This window comes from Coloeus monedula (genome assembly GCF_965178545.1).
Source record: "Coloeus monedula genome assembly, chromosome: 5".
NCBI classification, from domain to species: domain Eukaryota; kingdom Metazoa; phylum Chordata; class Aves; order Passeriformes; family Corvidae; genus Coloeus; species Coloeus monedula.
The window spans coordinates 31,137,804-31,163,003 of record NC_138785.1 but is presented as its reverse complement, the minus strand read 5'-3'; the positions used below and the strand labels follow the sequence as shown (position 1 = coordinate 31,163,003).

The window sequence follows — 25,200 nt, the reverse complement described above, 5'->3', positions numbered from 1 at the left end:
CCTTGTTGCCCTCCACTGGACATGCTCCAGGAGCTCCATGTCTCTCTTGTGCTGAGGAGCCCAGAACAGAACCCAGCACTCCAGATGTGCCTCACTAAGGCCGAGTAGAGGGGCAGGATCACCTCCCCGAGCCTCTCCTCACCCTGCCCCGGCCTGCTCACAGAGTCACAGATAGGGCATGCGGCCTCGCCACACACAGACTAAGCGGGCCGGGCGGTTTCTCCCCGCCACAGGGGCCGTGTCCGCCGGGAGCGGGTGAGCTGAGCCTCTCGCGGGGTGCGAGGGCCGGCCGCGCTGCTCAGCCCACCCTCCCTGCTCAGCCCGTCCTGCCTGCTCAGCCCATCCTCGCTGCTCAGCCCATCCGGTCTGCTCAGCCCACCCTCCCTGCTCAGCCCATCCTGCCTGCTCAGCCCGTCCTCCCTGCTCAGCCCGTCCTCCCTGCTCAGCCCACCCTCCCTGCTCAGCCCGTCCTCCCTGCTCAGCCCACCCTCCCTGCTCAGCCCGTCCTCCCTGCTCAGCCCACCCTCCCTGCTCAGCCCGTCCTCCCTGCTCAGCCCGTCCTCCCTGCTCAGCCCGTCCTCCCTGCTCAGCCCATCCTGCCGGGCCCGCGGCCGGGCAGTGCCGGGCGGGGCGCGGCCTCACGGCGGAACCGCCGCCAGGGGGCGCTGTGGGCGGCGGCGCTCAGGGCCGCGACGGCGCGCGCGGCTGCTTGGGCCCTCCCGCGGCTCCCGACCCTCGCTCGGCGCCCGGCTGTGGATCGGGCGGCGGAGGAGAAGGAGAGGAGGAGGAGGAAGAGGAGGAAGAGGCGCAGGCAGGAGTGGGACGCAGTGAAGAAGCGCTGCGAGGAGTCATGTCCGCGCCCGCGGGGCTACCGCCGCGGCCCGCCGCCGCCGCCGCGTTTTCCCCGGGCGGGCCCGGCAGCTCCCTGGAGGCCGCGGCCCCTGCGAGCGGCGCGCCGCGCTGCCAGAACGGTGAGGGGCCTACGCGGGGCCCGGGCGGGCGGGGAAGGGCCGCCCGCGGGGTCCCCAGGACGAGCTGCGCCGCTCCTGCGGCGGTGAGGCCCCTGTGGGGGCTGGGGGCCTGCGCGCTCTTCCTTCCTCCCGGGGGGGCGGGCGTGGGCCCGGCGGATCCGGCACGTAGCGAAGCCCTTTGGCTCAGAGGCAGCAGGACCCGCCGGAGCTGCTCGGGGAAGGTTTGGGCCCCCGCGGCTGCGTGCGGAAAGAACTTGAGAAGGCGCAGCCTCTTCGCTGAAGGGGCGAGGGAGGGGATATCCGCGCCTTTCTCTCCTCGCAGATTTGGATCTGCCCGGTGCTGTGGTGCCTGCTTTGTGGCGTTTCACGAAGGCTCTGGAGGCCGAGGCACCTCCAGGCCTCGACGCTGGCTGTCGTGCGTGAGAATGGGCAGAAAATCGCGTACTGGGGGCGAGAGTACTCACTTTGTATCAGTATATGAACTTAAAAGTAGTAGGTGGGGTGAACGTTCACGCAACTGGATCTTGCGATTTGAGTTGAACAGGCATTGGACCATTGGAACATTGGACCAGTGAAATGTGGGTCACTGAAAAACAAAGGCAGAATAGTTTGAAGTCACAAAATATTGACTCCCATTTCAGGTGGAGAGGTAGTGAGACTGACTGGACTATGAATGAAAGTAGTGAGTGTACACTTCCGCATTTTTAAATTGCTGCACTATAAAATCAGTTCTTTATTGACACACCACATTAACTCTTCAAAATCCCTACATAATCATCTCCTCTATGTAATATTGGTGTGGTAAATAAATGTGGCCTCTTGCATAGAGTTCTAGCTTATACTGTTAAATCTTTTGTAGCAGACTATTTCCTGCACAGGTGTGTTTTCTGAGCAGATCAGTATGCAGGGTAAGGACCTACAAAATATTTTACTTGAGAATTGTGAATTTTTCTCGTGTCCAAAGGGGAAATTAAGTGCTAAGCACTTAAATGCTTATAAAGTAGGTGTTGAGGCAGTCACCGAAGAAAATGAACGTAATTAAACGGTAGGTTTTAAAGAGATAGTGATGCCTCAGTTGTGTCCAAACTGGTATTGTAATGCTGGTATTTGTAAAAATTGTGCAGAAAATGCCAATTGATATGGCTTTTAATCAAAAAATATGCTGTTATCGAGATACAACTGCTACAGCATGAATAACCTGGAGGTGTTTCCAGAAACAAATAGAAACTGTCATCACATCTTCTCTTCATGTTCTTAGCTGAATGAAATACTAATTTTAAAGAGCCATCGTTTTTGTTGTTTTAATTAATTAACTCCTTGTTGCTGCTAATATTGTTAGAAATAGCTTCTGTAAAACCAGGGCATAGGCCATTTATTTTCTGAAAAACACTTTAATTCTGAGAAATTTATACACCGTTCAATAACAGACTTGAATTGGCTTCTGTGTTCCTTTAGATGCTTTTGATGACATTAGTCAATAATTTTAGTCTCTGAATTTTTTATTTTGTGACATTTAGCAGTAGCATTATAAAATGTTTCTATTGGTCTATCTGTTGTCTTGTAGTGCTAATCTCCTGCAGTTACAACACAGGATTTGGGGCTTTTTTTTTAATTGAAGTAGGAGGGGAAGTAGAGGGGAATAGTAACATAAAATGACTAGTGGAAATTTCTATTCTATCTCATAGAAACTAAACCTCACAAAGAGGACTGTCATTGCTTTTGAAATTTAATTTTATGTCGCTGTAATGGAGTTTAAATGTAAGATTCTAAAGTGAATTGAGCTATTTCTATATTGGCTGAAGGAAAATACCAGTGTATCCTTTCAAGTGTTTAGAGTGCTCTGTGTTTTAATTTGATTAAATGTGAATTTTTCAGTTAAAACTTTGTAGTTGCTGCCATCTGATGAAAAAGAGTGGTTTTTGCAGAAGGCAAGCAGCCTGTTGTACATATGATGGTATTAAAAAGGATGTTTAGGTTTATTACTAGTAAGTTTTGCTTGGTTCAATGACCAAGTCCGTTTGAGATCCTTGGAGACTTTAGTTTTTGTTAAATTTAGGGGTGATTGTTTTGTTGGGTTTTTAAAAGTAACTTCTTGTGTATATGGTATTATTTTCTTCCTTCTCTCTTACAAGTTCGAGAATCTTTTTTTTTGTAATCTTACAAGTGGCTTTGTATCTAAGTGGAAAATGACCTATTTCCTAATTTCAGCATAACAAAATGGTTCTTGTTAAATCAGTACTGAAAGATGGTGTATTTCTTCAGTAGTGATGGAGGACTTCAGTGCTAACAATTTAATGTATTGAAATGCAGCACTGAGAGGATAATTGTATTGAATCCCCATGGCTCTTTAGAAGAGTTTTGTTTGGTGCTATCTACAGCTGGTTTGTAAGGCTGCCATTGGTATCTCTACTGGCATTGTGGAAGCAAAATTTCCATTATTATGTTATTTAGCTTTGTTTTTCATCCCTCCTCAGACTTGGGATAGTTTCAGTCAATTTAACAAAGAGAATAGAGATGTGAAAGATGGGAAACCTCTGAATATTTTGTGAAAATGGGAAGCTGAGTGAATGAAGGAGGAGACATCAATTCTGTGACTGAGCTGTAGTGAGAGCTCAGCAGCAGCTTGATCTGCTGGTTTGTTTGCCAGCAGTAAACAAGGGACAGTGGTGCTGCCCTCTGCCCACGGAGGGAAGGACGTGTTTGGAAGCTGTGGGAGTCTTCTCTGGAGGTGGGTAAAGGGATGTTGCAAGTTTTGGAAAGCTCACAAGTGGTTTTGGATAGAAAGGAAGTTTGGTATTGTAGCATCTGTAGACTCCGTGTAGGTAGGGTATGTGGCAGACGGCTGAATTATGCTACTGAGGGAATGCATGGACGTAAAAACCAAACATGGTATTAGCAAGCAAAACTTTACTAATTCACATTGTGGTATAGTCATAGATCACTGCTGCTTTTTTGTGTGGGAGTTTGGAGTTTTTTGCATGGTGGCTCCCCCCTCCCCCCCTCCCCCTTAAAAAGCATTAAGATTTTTGAGGTTTACTATCACAGGGGGTCCGATGCTGGTCAGCACCGGTGTGCCACGACCTTCCTAGAGAGAGCGTCCTGCAAAGAACAGCTCTTCCGGGGGGATGGCAGGCCTCCCTGGGCAGCAGGGGATTTCAGCGAGTGTAGCAACTTCTCTGCTATAAGTGATACCAGCTCTTTGTGAAATCACCCAAGGTGATCTCGGGGACAGAGAGACAGGAGCCTCGTTTGGCAGCTCCACAGAGGCAGCTTTTGTTGTCCAGCAGCCCCTGGGAAGGGACGGCCAGGGACAAAGGCTCCCTGGCCAGGGGCAGAAACAGGGGCTTTTTATGGGAAAGGCAGGGGGTGGGGTAGAAACCAATTAGCCAACTGGGTACAGGCTATTACCATATAGAAACAAGGCATGCTGGGGGTGCTTCACTTTGTCACCATGACCCAGAGAAAGGTTGCTTATCTCTGGGAGAGTCTTTTTGCCCTCAGGCCTCTCTCCTCCAAGAGAGTGCAGAGGGCTCTTGTGCCAGGGGTCACAGCCCTCCACAACTCCCCCTTCTTTTTTTACCAAGAACGCCTCCCCAATACCCTTTTTAAAGCAGCTTAAAAAACATGAGAACATGGGCAATACAATAAGAATTACAATGAAAATCCACAGTTTACCTGTTAATGTCTGTGTAATTACACATTGTAACATTATATAGAATATTAGTTTGTTCGTAGGAGAGGTTCACTGCTTTCATTATAGAGATGATGTGTTAGAAATACACCTGCTGTGTGCAGCTGGTGTGCGATTAATGAGATTTTGAAATGATACTGAAGATGTATACTGATTTCCAGTGTTGTAAACTGTCCAGTTGTCTAGCCACCATTAGTAGCTTCGGCTACTAGTTGCAGTGCAAAAATTACTTTCTACTCACATTCTTTATAATCAAATGGACAAAAAACTCACTTCAAATAGTGAGGTTAATCTTTCATCTCTAATTGTAAAACTTGCTTTCAAAGGACCTGCAGTTTGAAATCAAAAATATAATTTTCAAATATTGTCTGTCTCAGTGAAATTTTCATGTGTGTATTTATAGATGTTTCTACTTAAAATGTGAATAAAAAGGACTCTGCATTTATTATGTAGAGACTGAAATCTTGTATTGGTAATTTAATCTCTGTTTATGGTGTGTGCTTTTAAAAAAGAGCTAGGTACTGGAAGACTTCGCAGTAGATGATTTGATATGCAACCTTTTATTTAGAAGTCAGGTGCTCCTAGACCAGTTTCTAAATTATACCTGCTCAGTTAGTTGAATCTGCATATATCAGTAGAACAGATGCACAGACTTTTCAAATAAAAAATCTTTTCTTGCCACCTTAAGTGACATAGCTGCTTAAAGCCATAAGCCTTGACACATGTAAGTTATTGGTGTATCTTTGGGTTTGCTTTTTCAGACTTTAAAAAGCAGGTCAAAAGTCTGGCAAAGTTCATGTATCAGGTAATGACTTGCTAACTCAAAGTCATTTTCCTTTAAAGGAGAAAAAACTATGCAGCTCTATAAAGTAGTTCCCACTTTTTCAAGGAAAAGGTGAATCAGAAGCATAGTTACATGCTCTCCTCAAAACATGAGATAATTTTTTTTTAAAGCTCTTTATGCTTTTCTCCAAAGTGCCTCTCTGTCTTTTACCCAGCAGTCCAAGTTACTGCTCTGCATTTTTTTTAGCTCCTTTCTTGTCTGCTCAACTTCCTGTCAGTTATGAAAGGGCATTTTTAATTTTACCAGACAGCAATTTTGGGCAGTATCTTCCTTATTTATAGGGGTCTGTTAACAAATTCATTATTAAAATTGCCTTGCAAGTTAATCATAGGGCACCTAGAGGTTACTTGGAAAACAGTGGTTTTTCAGAATTTCAAGACAAGGGAATGAATGCTTAAGTTTTGTAATCATTGTAAATATAAACAGGGGAATCAACTATTCATTATTACCTCAGCTGCCATTTAATTTGTGAGTGGGCCAGTGCTGTGTTTGTGTTTTTATTGACCAAGGAGTGAGAAATAACACCGTAGTCATTCTGCGTGGTGTAAGCAATAGGGTGTGGCAATTTTAAGAAAGTTAAGTTATCCAGACACAGCATTTGTGGTTCACTAAAAATAAAAACAGGGTTAAGGAACAGAATGTGAGGAAGAACTTTGAGATTTCCCATTGAGCAATTGGTCCTGAGAAAATCAGTTTGGACATAGTTAACATTTGGTCTCTAGCAAGCAAGCACTTGTTTGACCCTTGCTGGGCCAGTATGTAATTAACCTCTAATGTTGCATAGTCAGTTGCAGTGATACCAGAGGTCAGTTTCTCTGATATCAACATCTCTTACACGTGATGTAAGTATCAGACAGTAAATTAAAATGACATGCCTTATCAAATACTCTGTAGTTCCATAAAAACATCAGTTTTCCTGAAAGCATAATACATAAGGACATAGAAGACAAATATAACTGCCCTGCAGCTCTTTATCTTGGTCACTGTATTGAAGACTTGTAAAGAAGAAATACCTATATTGTTATGTAGTGACACACTGATTTGACTGCAGCTTTTCAGTTTCCATCTTCAGGCAGTTTCTGTAAGGCAAACCCTTGTGTTCAAACACTTAGAAACACCAGTTTGGTGTTTATTGTTGCTCACTATTTTTTTTAAGTATTAACCTCTTATAAACTGTTAAAAATATTCAAAATACAAACAAGAGGCCAACAGTCTTAGCATGGAATCCATTTTTCTGCTACTTCTGTGTGTGTTTACTAATTTCTTCAAATACTGTATTTGCATGTGTTATACTTGGTTTATCCTCTCTCTGCTGATGGGGATTGAACTCAAAAATAGTGACAGAAAAGAAGAAGAAAGTAATTGTTTGTTAGTTCAAGTGCAGAGTCCCTTTGGCACTACTAGCAGATGCTCATTTAATACATGTGATGTTTTCTCTTCATTTCAGGTCCTATGCAGAGTCAGATGCAGTTCCCCTCTGGCTATGGCTCACATCTTCCAAACTACAGTGCGCCTTCAGGACACTATTCCCAAGTGCCCAATAAAGCTGCTGCTTCACATCTGGATAATCAGTACAGAGCCAGTTACTACCCTGGTTACTATTCAGCACCAGCACAAAACGTTGTGACATCTGGGGGTAGCAATGTGTTGAATGCACAGGAATCACAGCAATTGTACAACAACACTCCTCCCCATTTGGGGGGGTCCAGTGACAGACCTGTTCAAGGAGCAATATCATCTGCATCCTACTTGCATATGAGTGCTCAGCAGTCATATTCAGCATTTGATAATCACTACAGCACTTCTGTCAGCTCTTCAGTTGCATCTCAGGGATTTCCCCTTAATTCTGATCACTATGCCATGCCTGTGGTTTCTGGTGCCATGTATCCTAATGTTTCCTATCCTCCCGTGGCTGCTGGCGGTGCGTATGGGCAGACATTTACCTCGCAGAGTCTACCTGCTGTTGGACAGTTCAAAGACACAAATGCGTTTTCTAGCCAGAGTACATCAGTACCTCATTCTGTTCAACAGCACGTTCCCGTGGGATATAATACAACATTATCAACTGTTTCGTCTGCTCAGTCTGTGCAAGACAACCTCAGCAGGAATCTCACTGGATCAGTTGCTAAAGTAAACAACCAAATAAATACAGGTATGGTATTACCTGAAAGATCGTGAACTTCCAGATTTGTCTGGGAAGCATAAGTAATCATGTGCTCTTGTTGGCTGGGGCTTGTTCACTGTGGAATTCTGTAATGTAATTTTGAATTCTGTCACTCATTCTTGTAGCTTTTCTAATTTGGTTACCACAGTCCTCACAATAGCAGCTACTTGTTTCTATTGAGAGATGCAGAAAAAATTCACTATTTAGGGGATGGTTTTAGTTTACTGGTGTGTTTTTCATGTGCATAGCCTTGGAAGGGAATTTTTTCATGCAGTTCTGCAGGAATGGGTAATTTCTGAAATATATCTGTTAATCACAAAGATACTTTTTTCTGGCTAGAGAATTTTTCATGGTTTAAGTAATTTCTTTAAATTTTGCATTAGTGAACGCTGTGAGAGACTGAAATGCTAGTCGTAATGACTCAAAACAATCAGCCATTTGTGGAGGCCACAGGGAGCTTTGCTGAGGCCAGGTGTGCACACTTTCTCCAGGGGGAGAAGTGTTTTTGGGAGTGTGGTGTGTGATGGGGAAGCCTTTGATCCACACAAGACAGGGAGGGTGAACACCCACCACCAGTGGCTAGAAGCTGGGTTTTGAGCTAGATAAGAAGCAGACCCTATGGAGGCAGGGTGATATTTTATGTCATGCCAGTTGTCCTTCTTTACACAACTGTCACGCTTAAGCCAGAGGGTGTTCATCCCTTCTGATGGGGCATAACTGGCTCAACTGCACTGACATGAGAGGCAGCATCATGTCTTAGAAGGGCTCATAAACCATCAAAGACCCCCAAAGTGCCCCCAGACTCAATTTCTGAGGCCTTCCACCAAAGGACTGGGCATGATCCACAGTGTTGCAAAAGGCAGTGTAAAACTCTCCCGCCTGCATGCAAAGGGAAGTGCTTGGACTTCCCTTGTATACCTGAACATAATTAACCCATTGAACTCTGTTGTGTTGGGCTCCCACCACCAAGAAGACCAGAAGAAGAAGACTAACAGGACACTGGATCCCCAGGTGGTGATATCTTTCTATTTATCAAGCACATATAATTTATGTATATTCCTTTTCCAAGTTAAGTATAGGTGGCCTGTCCACTTCAGTGAAAATCAGTAGAATTTTGTCCCATTTGGATGGTATGAGGCACCTCATGATATGAGTCCATTCTCATCCCCACGTGCTATCCATGCCTGTTATCAGCTGGCTTGTGGCTGCCCAGTGCCCATGCCATTTGCTGAAACCTCATTGGTGAGTTAAGGTGATGTAACAGCGCGTGCTTTACTCCCAGACACATGTACGATACCTACAGAAGTGCAGAGTGCTCTGGAGGCCAGGGTGTGAGCTGTCTTCTCCTGCATTGACTTGGAGAGACCCAGGGCCCTCAGAAGTTTGTGGTTTCTATGGTACCATTTCCCCCATGCTCCACAGGGAAAGCTCACAAATACGATGTCTACCACATTTGCGAGTTCCTGGATGTGTTTGTGATGATGTTGGTATTTCTTCACTTTTTCTATGGCCGCTGCTTCTAAAGATGTGTCAGTACACTCGTATCACACAGTCACATCCACCACGAATGTTTGGATTTCCTTCACAAAAATTAAGTCCGGTTTGTATAACCCATTGCTGTTATCTCTTCTATGTGGTTCCTGAAACACTGTCCAATCTTGCTTTTTTGCTTCCTTTGATAACATTTCACATAGGTAATTGTGCCTTTTAATTCTTGTATCCTGTGCAATTGGGCAGTTCCCAGTGAAATGAGAGCATGTTTTATTCTCAGCCTGGGAGTGCCTGCAGGATTTGAGGTATTTTTCTTGTCTACCCCTTGCCACTCTCTTGATGGGTCTTAATCTGTCGTCACTCTCTTTCTCTCCCCTCCCCTCTCCTCTCTTTTTATTTATTCTCTCATTACTTCACATTTACTGTTAAATGAAATTCATACCACTGAGTTTGGCATATGGTCTCATTTGCACCTTAATTCAGCAGAATCATCTCTCTAGTAATAGTAATAATTGTATCTTAATAAACACACATGCATTTTCTCACAAATTTCAGGGAAAAAGGGGAGCCCTACATGGGTTTGGAGTCAGCTGGAGGCTTTTTAATCAATAGTTTTGATAAGCATTTGAAAGAGTTAGGAAGTTGTAGCTGATTTTTGTAGGCAACAACTTGATAGTTTTAGTATGGATGTAGCTATAAAGTTGTGAAGGTGCCAGTTGAGGGCAAGTATTTTCAGTCCTCACTGGTGCTTTCAGCTTCTGTTTTGTAGGAAAACTGAGTCCCAGTTCATGGGATAGTACTTAGTACTACGGAAGCATGGAAGAGATTAGAGATGTGGGAGTTCTTTCACATTAAAACATCCTGCTCTGCAGATGAGAGAGCAATGGTCTGTGCAGGAAGATTCTGATTTTCTTTCTAAACTGGGAATTTTCAGACTTCATGGAGTTTTGACTTGTAAGCAGTGCCAGACTATGGCTTGCTTTCTCTACTGAAGACAGATATTAGATAGCTGTCAGTTTCCTTTTTAATGCTAAATATTTTGGATTATGGTGTAACATTGAAACCGTTTTAGGAGTCCTTGTAACTGAGGTTTTCTCAGACCAAGGACTTAAGAAAGAATATGGCCTTGGTAAAGCTTTGGGAAAAGCAGTTAAGCTTAAATGAAGCTCATCCAATCCACAGTTTGAATTTAGTTTCAATATTGTTTCCCATGTGCCCAAGGCTAGGATGTAGTGTGTCATGCTCAGCTCAGTTTTATACTTTTAGTATTAGTAGATTTGAATTCTGTGCTGAGGAGTGCTCTGTGTAATTTTCTCCAGTATTTCAAAACCATGAAACAAAATACCGTTTAAAAAAGAAAAATAGGGAGCTCCTTGAAAAGCTCCTGAAGTTACTGTCATTTCGTGTTTGAGCATAAAAACGAATTCTTTCAAGGATTGGCCAAAGAAGTTGACTCTGTGGAGTGCAGAATCTGCAGCTGGACTTGAAGGAGTGCAGGTATCTTTCCAGAATAGCACAATATGCAGTAGGCGTCCGAAAACAACTTATTGTTTGTTGACACTGGTAGTGTTTTATTTTAATTTTAATGCTTGTTGATTTTATTTCCTGTGGAGGTGCCTTGAGATGATTTGTTCATAGCAATTTTTTTTGTAATGAGCAGCTGTTTTAAGGGTGGAACAGTGGAGCTGACCAGATGGTGAAGAGCAATATGAGCAGTAGTTTTATTTTTGAACTGTTCAATGCTGCTCTTAAGGGTGTGATTGAATTAGTACATGGCCTCAAGAAAAAGTAGTAATATTACACTTGAATTTTGAAGAACTAATGCTAGACTTGGCTGTGGCATGGATGCTCACTTTGCAGTTATGAAAACAAACACTGATCCACTGTTTCTGTTACACTTGGGTAATACTGCAGTCCTTGGTTGGTTTGCCAGACTGTAGGCATCAGTAGTTAAACCACATTAAAACTCTTTATGGGCTTGTGAAGCTGCTGATAGAAGCATGCCCTGTGCTTCATTGCACAGTGGACAGGTTTCTGGAAGTGAATTATCTGGAAAATAATTTTTTTTTCCTCTGAATTCTGGTTCAGCCTCAGCACACAAATGATTCTGTATTTGCTGACTAAGAAAAGCAGATAAAGATAGCAACTGATAGCAAGGCTGAAGGAAGAGCTGTATGATTTTATTACTAACTCTTGAACACTTTAAACCATTTTTGATGCCTGGGGCTAAACAAACTGCCTCCAATGATATCTGATTTCTTTTAATCTAGAACATCTTTGACTAAAATATGTTAAAAATCCAATTGCTACAACACCTGGATAGTAAAATACATAAATAATTACAAATAAATGCATAATAATAAAATTGTAAAGTAATTACAGTAATTGTTTGATCCTGGCATAATTTGTTTGCTTTTGAGATGCTGAGATGCTTTCTAAATTTCCCAATGTAGTCTTACTGTTCTCAGAGGTGGTCATTTTATATATAGTATTCTATTTGTTTTCAGCCTTTAAGAAAAGGAGTTGGATTTTGAAAATTATTTGCCAGTTCTTGTACATCCTTGGAAAGTGTCTGGATACAATACATAAGGAGCACAGGGAAATAATGAAATATCTGTTGGGAGGAAGTTTTCTGATTATTTCATACTCCCTGCTTTCCCCAGGAAGAAGCAACGATGGGAAACAGTTGTCATCTGTTCTGTGCATAGTTTTTAGCTGAACTACTTTAAAAAAAAATTAAGATACACTGAAATTCGTAAGTGCTTTCTGTGACTGTTTGTGTAAAGAAACTTGGATACAGTATCCTCCTGTTAGTAACGATGCCGATAAGACAGTTTGCTGTCCTTGCCCCTGTGCTGTGAAAGATGACCCTTACAGTCTTTCAATTATAAATAAGCAAATTGCAGAAAGACTGTCAGTCAGGATGCTACAGTTTAGATGTATTTTTCAAAAGCACTTTTGTACAGTCAGCCCTGAAAGCTCTCTGTGATGAAAATGAAAGCTTTATGTAGAGGAATGATGTGTTAATAAAGTCTGTGTGTTCAAATAGGACTTACTTAGGCTGGTAACTTAGGCTGGCAAGATTTTTCAGAAGTTGTTTGGTTTTAATTGTTTTTTGCTTGAATCAAAAAAGCTGTCACCACTAGACTTAAATTGGTTTCTTTAAAAATCCAATTTTATGTATAGCCCTGCAAAGCCTCCAGCATGTTAAATTTACTAAGGTCAACCCCCTGAACTTCTGTATGCTGTGTCCTAAGGACATAGAACTGCAACAAAGTCTTCCTGAAACTTTAGCAGCCCTTCTCTGAAACAGCTGAAGTATTTTCGGCGAGCTTGCTGAGATTTCACTAGAAAAAAACAAATTTATTTTAAGAGGGGGTTTTTTGCTGGTAGTTGACTGCTCTTGATGAATAATAGCCACTGAGAACAATTTGCTTTACAATTTGAGATTGTTCTTGGAAGTTTACACTAGTTTAACCCTGCAATATCACCCTCTTCTAGTTTTAAATTCTGCATTTCAGCAGAACAGTGTTGGTAAAAATCTGTCCAGGAGTGTTATGCTATTTAAATGACATACTCTGTATTATTTAGGCTCTTTGTCTTTCTAGGTCAGTAGTTTTCTTTAATGTTTTTCCAGCTTATTTCAGCTGCAGTTGGAGCACGCTCATTATTCTTGGTGCTCTCCAAGTTAGCATGGATGTTAGCCAGGATGCCTGAATTTTACTGGACTCCTCCCTGAGGAGAGGGAGCTGGAGAACTCCTTCTGTGGATATATGGCAGGGGTTTCTTTGCATCCTGGTATGTATGGACAGTCTGCTTGAACAGGAGACACTAATTTCATTATCTCACGGACATAGTTCCCATTATGTCAGATCAGGATGTAAAGTCCTTGCTGCCCCAGTTCCGTGGGAATGTAGGCTATAATCCTGTAAGCCTGCTAATATAGGTGTGGTTGAAAAAAGGGGAAGGACTGCAGCCAGTACTGAAAGTCAGGAGCAAAGGATGCTGTTGAAAAAACAAGCTGCAGGGAGGTGGTACCTCTCTCCTTAGAAATTGTATGTTATGTTGGGTGTGGGTGTGTGACGGATTGCAAAGGCTGTGAGGGCAGGAAATCAAGATCACAGCTGGAGCAACTCAAGAAGGATAATTCTTGCATCTCTTCTAAAATTTTGTGGGGATGGTGTGGTGATACTTTTTAACTATGACCTCTAGGTCTCAAGTTAGAAATTAAATTATAACTTTGTGATGATGTATAGGGAAAAATGATGAATTACACTGCTAATTTGCTCAGTTCTGATTCTTCCTGTAACATGCCTTTTCGCTGTAGATGTTTATACTTGATCATTTTTAGTGCAAGAGGTGTTCATGGTTAAGACGCATGAAGTTTTGAAAACTTCAGTACACATTGAAGGTGAGAGGAGTTGAATGTGAAAACCAGAAAATATTGTGTCATTGAGAATGGGGTTTATATTTATCACTGCCTGAGACAACTCTTGACTTCTCATGACATCAGTTGATGGGACTATTATATGGCCTGATTGTGTTTGTCCTGGTTAAGTTGATGGGAAACTTGTGCTCTAAACTGGTGTCAGTCCAGCTTTGTCTTGAGCTAAAATAAGCAATCCTAAAATGATCAGTACTTATATGACAGAATGCAATCTTCTCATTGGCCAGAGAAAAAAAAAGGTGATAGCATAATTTCTGTAACCATGGATTGTTTCATGTGGTGATAGTTACCAACAATGTGTTTTTAAATGTTAACTTTGTTCCAGTGTTTCCTTTGGTCTTGGTTGCTTACAGCTTTCAAAGCCTTTACAGAGTCACCAAATAAAGTTTAACATTTAATTTTGCAGGTTGAATTTTTATACAAAGAAAAAAATACATTTTATTTCTCAGAGTTTTAAAACTTTTTTTTTTTTTTTACAATGCATTTAAAGGATTCATGTAATTTTGAAGGTAATTGGATAACCTTTGTTTGAGAATAGATATTAGTACTTGGCAGGAAGGTATTACATCTTCAGCTAATCCAGGTGTAAATTGGTTTTGGCTTTGAGCATGTGACACTGACATTACAGCATTTAGCACTCTCCACACTGGTGCTTGATGCTGCCAGCATTGCTATATTGACTTTGAAATGTGGAAAATACCATCACCCTACAACAATTCTCTGCTACAAAACCTGGATAAGCATGTGAATGTGACAAAGAACTTCCCTTATTGTCTTGCATATCTTACTTGAGGAAGCTACTGTAATAAGAGCATTCCTGCTGACAGGTTCTGAAGCTTCCATGGGGAATCTGCAAGACAGTGGGTAGAAGCAGAGGTTATAGCAAGTACATCTCAATAAAAATGCTCTGTATGTTCGTTGGAAAAGGACATAATTTTGATTTTGATAAGCCTTGGGAAAAAGCTGTATGTATGCTCAACATCAGAATTGAAAATTGCAAAATATATAAAAGTTCCCTTAAGATAATAAAGATGTGTGCTGTTAATTTGACTGTAAATAAGAAAAACAGAAGGATCATTTTAAGCCACCTCTTCTTCTTCACCCTCTAAAGGAAACCTCAATTTGCCCATAAAGTTCTTTGAGATATCACCTCCCATTATTCAAGGAGAAGTCAAGGGACTCTCTGAACTACACAGCTATATGTGCAGAAGAAGCAAAGTTAATATTACCTCTGCATCCTCTAGCAAATTCTGTAACTTAAACAAGTACTCTACAAATGGTGAATTTTGTTCTTGCTTAATTTCTGTGTTTACTCAGTATTTTTGGTAAAACAATTTCCTTCTTATTTTTAATGGCTTGGTCTGTCAGGGTTTTTTTTAGAAAGAATCATAATACAAATTTTCTCAATTTATAAGCAAAGAGCAACCCTTATGTTGTCCTTGTCTTTGAACTGGACTGTGTCAAATCTCTCAAAGCATTAATCTGACCTTTTTTAAAGCAGGTTATATCTAGTCCAGATGCCTAAAACACATCAGAAGTTTTATGAAATACTCAGGGTTGATTGAAACAGATTGCTTGGAATATGAGTCTCATAATTGAGTATCCAAATTGCAAAGTGTCAGCACTGCAAGGGAGGCATAATATTGGTCTGCTGCACAAGGTTTCCTCTCGTGGGAGGAATGTTGAGGGGGGCCTGTTTCAGGTGAACTACATTCCACTTATGTGGGAAGAGTAACTTGTAAAAGCACAGTGTTGTGGGGATGTAGCAAAAATAAGCTTCAGCTTAGTCTTGCTTTCACTTTTTTGCTCTTGGTTGTCAGAGCAATTTGTTCGTTATAATGGAGTTTTAGCACTATAAGTATTTAATTTTTTAAAGCAACCAACCTTTCCACAAATACTTGTTTGAAGGCATCTCTCTTTGAAGTACTGTATTGTTTTTTGTCGATACTGTGAAATCAAATGCGATTGCTTGTGTTGTGTAATTGTCTGTGCAAGTACATACAAAGGGTTCCTGCTTTCTGCTGCTGTTTTCAGGTGGCATTGACTCTTCACAGCCCGGGCACTCAGTGAGCCAGAATGTTCCATTTACCAAGCCTGGAGCTGGAACATCTGCTTCCTCTGCTGTGATGTCGTCAGTAAGGTCACCTGCTCCAAGCCTGTCTTCAAAGCCACCATCTTCACCATCTGTTACACAGTCACCAGAGCCAGCCCTTCAGGAAGGTACTAATAGGGAATGGGAAGTTACAGTACAGACTTCTGCTCTATTCCACATGCACACATGAATGCTGGAAGTTTTATTGCTGCTGTTCTGTGTTTGACTGGAGTACATGTCTGGCTTCTCATCAGGCTCCCTTAGTGGTGGTGTTTTATGTCAGCTTGTGTTTGATTTCCTTTGTCCAGGTGTTGTCTTTGGCTTGTTTGTCTTGTTGGCAGTCTTACATGTCTCTTGCTCAAAAAAACCTTCTTTTAGTTCCATTATTCTTCTAAAAAGCTGCTCCCTACTTTTATTTCATAGAAGAAAGTCTAAAATTTAGCTGTTGTAATTAGTCTGTATTGAAAAATGAAGTGTAAACTAGAAATTTGCTAGTTTGTGTGCGGAAACAGTGGGTTTGAGGATTAAGTGCAAACTGGTATAATTCTTTTCTTAACTGTAAGTGCCTGTGGAAAGCTGCTGCAAGAATTGTGGGAAAACAGGAGTTTTTGTATAAGCTCCTTCCTGTTCTGATGTTGGCAGCATCTTAACGAAGAATCATTTGGCTCCTGAGCCGCCTTCTAAATTAAAATTTACACTGATGTTTTGAGTTGCCTCGTGATTGTTACATGTTTCTGTATATAGTATTCCAAATCTAACTGACTGCATGAAATTTTTTTTTTTTGGCCGTGTTTTCTCTTAGCAATTTCAGAATTTTAAATTCTTGCAGATAAAGAACTCTGCATGAGGGGTGGAAGTAGGCATTAATTTTGTCCAGAACAATGTGGTATCTCTGGAGTTCAAAATGATTGTCAACTGCATGGTGTGTGATTGTTGCAGTGTATTTTTTTATTCTTAAATTGCAAAATCCTCTGTCATAAATAACTAAATTACCCCTTTTCCTCCATTTCCTCCTTCTTCTGGTAGAATGCAGCCTACAGGTTGTCCATAAATTATTTCTATATATATTAGAGGCAAAAAAAAAATTGTTCATTGCTATAAAGTCCTATGTATGGTGTATAATTTTAAGGAAAATATGTCAATTTTTGGAACTGTGGATCTTGCACAGTTTTATAGTTGATTTTGGTGCTAGATAGACTTTGTATTGTAGGTGTGCTTGCTAGAAAAAAGTGTTGCTTCTTCTTCCAACAAAATTGCAAACCATGTTTTTAATGAGAAAAAAGATCTTAGCTTTTTAACTGTGATTGCTTTGATGTGCAATGTGTGTGTTCTGGAAGTGATTCCTGTGGAATCTGTGAACCCCTGGTACAGCAGCTACAGATCAGTGAAGTGGCTGCTGAACTCTTTCCTACATTCAAGTACTTCCACTAAGTGAAGGTCTATGCAGTAAGTAGCTGAATGAGCACACTTTAAAAACAATATGTTGGCAGTATAAAGATAAGTTGCCAGGAGTTTATATTGATCTAATTTTATCCATTTACATGTCATCACACTTAAGTTTCTATGTTCAGATGATGGTTTTATGAGCATTAGAAGACTTCAAACTCTTAATTAGTTTCATTTGAGGAATCTGAAATAAGCAATGTACTTTTGCTTTTTTTATCAACAACATTTTTGTCAACAATTTGTGGAAATGAACCTACTGAAAAAATAGAACACGTACTGAGTGTTTGCCTGGGTTAGAATTCCAAGTAAGTTTCCCATGCAGAGATCAGATGGACTTTTTTTTTTTTTTAAATTTAATATTTTTCTAAATTATAGAATACCATTGTCTACGTGAAAGCATTGTGAAAAAAACAGTTGGAATTAATTTTTCAAGAAAATTTCATTGTTTTAGGCTCCTATTGGGGCATTCCTATAAAAACTAAAAAATTCTGATTGTTTATTTGGCTATGTTCTAACAGGACAAGAACCTTAAAATGTATTAAAGCCTATTTAATCTTACATAACTATCTGTAGAAATTTAATGTGCACTTTATGTTTTAAAGGCTTTTATGGTATGGGTGAATGAACTTAAAATACCTAAAAATTTATTTCACAGGCAAATGTGTCGTTATCCCAATTTATCTTCTGTGTCCTGCCACGTACATTTCTAGGTGTCTAAATTATACTGGAATAAAGCCTTGGGGTGCAATATTATTATATCACAGGTACAGTGATTGCAGGCTTTAAAAATTTCCAGTCCAAGAGATTTGTGATGATTTAAGTTCTGTGGTTGCATTTTAGGCCAGATTTATGAAATAATCTGACTCAAAATAAATAATGATTTCAAAATTATCTTTTGCAGTTTTAAAACTGGGAGATTTTAACATCATTATCAAATCTGTAAAAGATACTGAGTTGTCACAACAGAAAACATGATTACGCACATGATTGCACTTGGAACTGCTGTCTGCAGCCACCCATTGGCCTACTATTGGCATTGCTGGGCAGTGAACGAGAATGGGAGACTTTTCCCCCTGAAAATGACTGTTTAAATTGGGTTATTTTTTAGCCAGATCTATTCTCAGGAGCGTTTTTTTGGCTGGCAGTGAAAATAAATCTACGCAAACTCATAAGGCTGGTAAGAGTCATACCAGCCCTGTCTTCACAGCATTCATAGTGACATAATTTAAAATTCCTAAACTTCTGTGTCACTGTCATATTTTTTTAATCTCTTCTGTATTCTTTCTGAACACCTGCATCCTTAATGTATGTGACCAGTAACTGGAAAAGTGGGAATTTTAGCAGTAGAAGATTGTTTGTTTGGGGCTTTTTTAAAGTAGTCAAAAGGCTTCAAAGGAACATTGATAGAATGACTAATCCAGTCCTTTTCTCTCATCTGCACATGCTTGGAATTTTTGCATTGGCATGCACTTTCCAGGTAGATATCCTTTCTTTCTTTTTCCTGTCCATGTACATGATGTTTATTAGAGGTCTGTCTTTGCACTCTCACACTGGGCACATCTACTTTTACTTTGGTTCTCTCTGTTACAGTGCAGCCTTTCTTGTCATCTTTTTTTTCCCTTTTACTTGCATGTTAATTTTTTTAAGGTAGGTTTTATTTTTTTCTCTTTCACAATAATGCAGTTGTCCTGTTTTATTCCTCAGCAGTTCTCCCAGGTGTGACAAAAGACACAGTCTGTTAGCTCTTGTCTGTTCTTGCACAGATAATGATTTTCTTGTATTCTCCTGCTCAAGTACATCCAGTAAATTTATAAAAGATGGGACTAGAAATTACTCAAATTAGCCCTGTGTTTTAGCAGTATGGAAAAACTGAAGCACTGTATCTACTCAGTTGCCCTTGGGATGATTTTTCAGTCATTGTTGTGACTATTTGAATTATAGAGAAATTTGATGGGAATTGTACAAGTGTATGCACTAGATAAAGGAGTATTATGCCAGTTTCCTTGCACCAGTCTCTCTATGAAAGTTCACCTCAAGAATGTTGTTACAAAGTTTTGCTTTGTTTTGTTTTTGCTTCCAATATTTGGGTAGATACTCTTCACCTTGATTCTGTTGGGGTTTTTTAAGTGAAATTAAAGTGCTCCTCTTGGGTTCACTTGCTAACCCTGTTTGAAAAAGCCATGAAACTAACAGCGTTTATAGGCCGTGTTTTAAACAAAGGTTGATATAGTTGATTGAAGTCATGGATGGGCGTATTATTAGTTACCATCATGGTATCAGATTATGCATAACATAACACTTCTGTAGTGCTTTATAGTATTAAAATAAAGAATGCTACTCAGTGGTACAGTGGTGCCACAGTACTTGTATGGGGAAAAAAACCCCAAATTCCCCAAAATTTGAAGAGTTTTGAATACTTAGGATATTTTCTTGCCATAGCAATCCATTAGATTGATAAGAGAGAAACAGTGATCACTTGCATTTATTTAGGATGACACTGCCTGACTAAAAGCATATTTAAAATCCTTGCTAACCCTGCCTTGTAACAAGAGAAACGTAAGATTTCGTGGAGATGCTGAAAATGCATCAATAAGAAGTAATGTAGGAAATTAATTATAAGCCATTGCTGCATGCTTTACTCTGTTTTAAAGTGCTATGTTTATGTGTTGTTTTTGTGTATTGTTCACATATGTTTAGAGTAGATACTGTAAAAGCAAACAATTAAAAAACTAAAAAAGCCCTGATAGGTTGTACTGTGGAGGTGACAGCAGTAACAGTTGTTGCATTGGCACCAGATGCTAGAAGTGTATGGTGTAATCACATGCTTATGAGCCCAAATTTAGGTGCTCATGTAAACATAAAACAACCCAAATTTTCATGTTTACCTAGCTTTAATTCCACTGATTGTGTTGTGCTCTCTGTATGTGTGTTTGTATTCTCGCATGTGGCAACAGCAGTATATTTCAATCATTTCTGACAGAATTCCAACATGAATTGTTCTTGTCTTAAATGGGGCAGGTGTGCCAAGCAAAAGTAAATACTGAACATTTCCATAACATAATTTAAATTTATGCGGAAATAACTCCTTTATTTCCATGTATTAATTTATGAAAGCACTCCACTGGACAAACTGGTATTAAAAAGATACATAGCAAGTCTGTGTGTTTAATTTCCTGATACACATGCACGTACACACATATAAAATTATCTGCTAACTTCCATGTGCTACTAATATTTTGCTGAACTAGCCCACTAAAAACTGCTTTTAGGGTTGTAAATTTAACTTTTTGCATGTTGGGATTTTCTCTGGAAGAGCTAATTTCTCTCACTTTTTATGCAATGATTTGTGACTTTCGTTTCTTGTCTTTCCTGTCCGTCTGACTCTGATGTTTGTGCTTTCCACTTCACAGGCATGCAGTATGGTGGATATGTTAATAATCAAGCTAGCTCTGCACCAGCTCCCTTGTCATCAAGTTCAGATGATGAGGAAGAGGATGAGGAGGATGAGGAAGCAGGTTGGCTTTAGCTTTACACCAGTACCTTATTCTCTTTTCTACTCAAGGTTTTCTCCATATTTCCATCCCCTGAAACTTTTTCTTCCTTTAAGAGAAAGCATTATTCTGACTCTTCAACTTGAAATTTCCCAGCTGTTACTAGTATAGTAAACAAAAAGGACTTCAACAGTGACCAACAAATAGGTCCTTTTTTTTGTCATGTTAATATCAGATGTTTTATGAATCTAAAAAAGTAATATTCACAACTTGCAAGACTCCCGTATTTTTAATATTTTGATTTGCAGTGAGTTTTAACAGAAGATAACTAGCTGTAGGACTTAGACTGATTAATTGCTCAGGTTAAGCAACCAGATGCCATTTGTATCATTACATTAAACAGTGTTTACCTTGTTTCTCATTCTATGCATAAGGAAGTCTTACAATTAAGGTAGTAAACACTGAGAGGTAGTAAGTGTGCTTTTAAAGACAGTAAATTAATCTGTGCTGTTTTTTTTCTCCTTCTAAGGTATGTGTGTCAATGGTCAGGCACTTAAGTTCAGTTAATCTGCTTGCTTTGTAGGGAAACTTTAAAAGTTTGTTGATTTTTTTTTTTTTAAAGAAGCAGTTTGTCCTGATTGGTTGAAGTGTTACATACTTGGTTGCAAGGATTTTGCATGTGTTTTGTCAGAATGACCTGGTTTTGTGAGTTTAATGTTTCTCACCAGTTTAGTTTCTTCAATTATGGTAACTTATTTTCTTGGAACTTAGAGAAGTCTTTGCTGTCTGCATGAGTGGTAACAGTATAAAAAGCTTTTTCAGATAAACATTAGACTACTACCCTTGTTGATAGATGGAGGTAACAGCACATACCTTGTACAGCTGGCTTTTAGTATTGATTGGGAATAGGAAACCGTTGTAGCTTTTTCTTTAGTTTTATAATTCATGTTTTCAGAAAAAAATGAGTGCCATATAGTTCAGAGTTTTATTAAAATAATTAAATCATCAACTAGAATACTGGGAAAATAGTGTAGTGTACTCTTAATAATTCTGTGAAGAATGGAACAAACCAGTGATGACATCCAGGTCATAATTAAGAACAGTGTGTTGGGTTCACATGCTAAGGTTTCTTTCAAATGAGGTTGGTTGGTTTTTTTTATCAATTGTAACCTTTCTCTCCTTTGTTCCCTAAACAAAGTTTCATACTCCCTACCATCATTCTCTCTCAAATTCTGTACTTCACTAAAACCTGTAGTCTTGGAGGTATCATTGCATTTAAATTTATCTTAAGGAAAAGAGTGAAAGGGCACCCAGATTCAATACAGAAGCTACCTGATTAATAAGCAACATCCTGTTCTGTGCCCTGTCACCAGGAGCTAACGCAAATCCTAAACAGATTTCAGTAGACAAATTTCTGGTTCAGACTGGCACAGTGGTTTTATGAAAAATAGGTTTTGGAAATCTGGTTGTTTGTGTAACTTCTCAATTATTTTGTTGACCTAACAAAAGTATATTTTAACTTTTCTGTAGTAAGACTTAGCTTTAAAAGCCTTAATCCTGATCAGGGTAGAAGTCATGAATCTTGTTTCCTTCAGGTTCAAGAATAGAAAATAAAATCTTGCAATTATGTTCTTTTGTAACTTCTGGGATTGAAAAAAAAGAAAATTTACAGTGAAAATCTGAAAACTAAGATTGTATGAGTGTGACAGCATTAAATTTTCCTTTAAATAATATATTATTGTTAGTGTTACGGATTTTTATTAATAGTTTTTCTATATCTTAGTTGAATGCTTTAAAGGCAAAATGCTCAAAAATTATGTATGCTGTCAGGATGGTGCCGTGGTATTGCTTCGTCCCAAATGTTAGTGATGTTATCTTTTCATATGCAGGAGTCTCTTTACTTGGAAATTTCAAATATTCCACCATTGAAGTTCTCCCTTGAAATACTTCCAGCTTTGCAATGGGATGTGTGGTCACGGTTGATCCTTCTGAGTAGAACAGTATCAGTGAATCTTTTGAGTCTGTTCTGCCACAAAAATTATAAATACATGATTTTCATTTTTTTCTTAATTCTTAAATAGACACTTTGTTTTCTATCACACTTCATGGCTTGGTGTGTTTTAAAGAGCAGATACCTTTAATCTTCTTGGCCCTTTTTTCTTCAGAAATAAATGGATGTGAAGTGGCATTGGAAGATATGGTTTAAAATAATTTTTTGTTTTGCAATATGTTTTACAATAAGATATTCAAGATCTGTGCATAGGTTGAACTGAAAATTAATCGAGTCTCTTGAGCACTAACAACTAGCTATGTGCTCATTGTGCTTTTTTGTATCTGTCTAGTTAACATTTGGTACTTACTTTTACATAGTTACATTTTACTTAGCTACTCTTGGCTGAGCCCAAGTTTTTACCAACTGAAGCTGAGACCTCTTGTCCGTGATAATGAAAAGTAGAATCTTTAGCCTGAAAGGAAAGCAAGCTGTGAATTAGAACAGTACAGAAGGGAGGGAAGAATTAAATACGTGGCAGTTTGGCTTGAAGGTGGGGTGGTGGATAATCACTCTGAAGACCGTGGGAATCTTCTGTTGTTTGCAGTTGTGAAGAAAGTCATGAATGGACTGTTCTTAAAATAAGCATGGCTTCAGATGGTATATTCTAGAAGTAACTTTTGGTTTAATAGAAAAACATTTTTTTATTTCAAGAAACAACTTTTTTCATTGTTTCTGTCTTTTCCCCATTGATCTCTCTTGCTGTTTGTTGGGCATGTGCTTGTTTGTTTTTAGTATCATGTTGATTACACTTTCTCCCTTTCCTCTTTACAGTGGTAATAGTTTTCAAGTCTTAGAGCTGAAGTGGTGGGGTTTTTTTCCCAGGATCTTTCTTGACAGTTTCTTATCAAAGGTTTAAAAAAAACCACTTAGTCTCTTATTTATCAAAAATTTGCCGTTTCTGATGTACCTAAAGTTAAACTATTTTCCTCCCCCAGCACTTGATAGTTCCTCTACTACAAGCAGTGCCTCTCCTGTTCTGAACAATTATGATGCCCTGGAAGGAGGTGGCTATCCAGGTAAGATGTTTGTTTTGAATTATTTATTTAAGTACTTAAATGTGGTTTTTTTATTATTTCTGGTGTTGTTTATTGTTAATTAACAAGTAGATGAAAGGTGATGCCTATAAAAGGAACAAGGGAAATCATCAGAGAAAACATACATGCCTATTTTAATAACTTTTCACATTTTTAACACTGAAGTTCATATAACCATTTAATAAAACTTCCTTGAATCATGTCATGCTTTCCACTGTAGTATTGAGCGTAGTGCTGAATATATGCTAAGTGTGAAAGCGGCATCTTTTTCTAGATTATACTGTATGCTTGATTGTGCTGTTGACATTAGGAGCTGATAATAGTGGCTGACACATCACAGAAGTTTTGGGAGACCAACAATATGAGCTTGCAGAGATGCTTGGATCAGGTTATTTTCTTTTATTTTTCTTCATTTAAAGAAAATGGCTGCTATTTTGCTTACTCTTAGCTCTAAAAATATCAGGACTGTCTGGTTGGTTCTGAATGAACCCACTGGCTGACTACCTTGGTCTTGAAATCTGTAGAGCTGCCATATTATGAGCAAGTGGAAAAGATGCTATTCAAAGTATTTTATCCAGTATTTTAAATGATAATTGAATTAATTTGGAGGGCCTACCCCTCCTGGCTCTTTTGCCTTGTTCTGGCCTCTGGGAATGTCACAGTAGTTTGCCTTAGTTTGATGGGTTCCTGATTAAAGTGAGGTCTCTCTCAATTAGAAAGCTGATATTGTTATCCACATAGGGTCTAGCAGGATTACAAATTCTTACTTCTTGCCTAATAACTAACTGGTTTGGTTCTGCTGAAGGCATATTCTAAAAACAACTTGTTCCTTCTTTTTTTCCTTAAACAGAGACAACATTAAGTTTCTTAAATCTGTTGATTTTTTAGTTTATTGGATTTTTTTCCCTCACAGAGTGTTCATTCCAAACATAGTTTCTTGGCAGTTGGTTTCTGGAGTGCTTTGTTTCTTTGCTTGCACTTTTCCCAGTGGACTTTAGCAAGCTTAAATTCTTCTGAAACTTAGCTCACATTTGTAGGCATTTCTAAAGAGTAGTTTCATCTATTTACAACTGTTAACTTCACTATGGATTTAGGTCTATGTCTTTCAGTTTGACTTCTAAAACTAGTGGAACTAAACTGTACTGCAGTGATATACAAGAGAAACTTGTATCAGTTATTAACTTCAAGAGAGACCATGCTTAGTTTCTTCTCTGCCATTTGTGAATACTGTCAGAACATAAGATTAAGCCAACTGAACTATTCTCTAACTGTAGACACAGCTTTTCATTAACTGTAGAATCACAGAATGATTCTAGTCATGTTTTGACATTATTCAGAAGTGGTAGAGGGGAGACTTGGTCTCTTCTGTGGTTTATATTAAATGTATATGTTGGAATAAAATGTGGTTCTAAGGGGTTATTCATTTTTATTCAGTTGAAATAATTGTTTTTCAAGTTCCCTCTTTTTGTAAAGCAG

The 25,200-nt window shown here is 39.3% G+C and overlaps 1 protein-coding gene across 3 annotated transcripts in view; it reads left to right on the top strand.

Moving 5' to 3' along the window:
* The first annotated feature begins 756 nt into the window (after positions 1 to 756).
* The window catches only part of SEC24B (SEC24 homolog B, COPII coat complex component), a 48,016-nt gene continuing 23,572 nt past the window's right edge, over positions 757 to 25,200 (top strand). Inside the window, exons 1-5 of one of the 3 annotated variants that reach the window (XM_082281213.1) lie at positions 757 to 971; positions 6,954 to 7,658; positions 15,643 to 15,828; positions 20,557 to 20,661; positions 23,626 to 23,706. In XM_082281213.1, the coding sequence (XP_082137339.1) occupies positions 851 to 971; positions 6,954 to 7,658; positions 15,643 to 15,828; positions 20,557 to 20,661; positions 23,626 to 23,706 (1,198 nt within the window). In that variant the 5' untranslated portion in view covers positions 757 to 850. The remainder of the gene's footprint in view (positions 972 to 6,953; positions 7,659 to 15,642; positions 15,829 to 20,556; positions 20,662 to 23,625; positions 23,707 to 25,200) is intronic. The other 2 variants (XM_082281214.1, XM_082281215.1) reach the window with 2 other exon arrangements.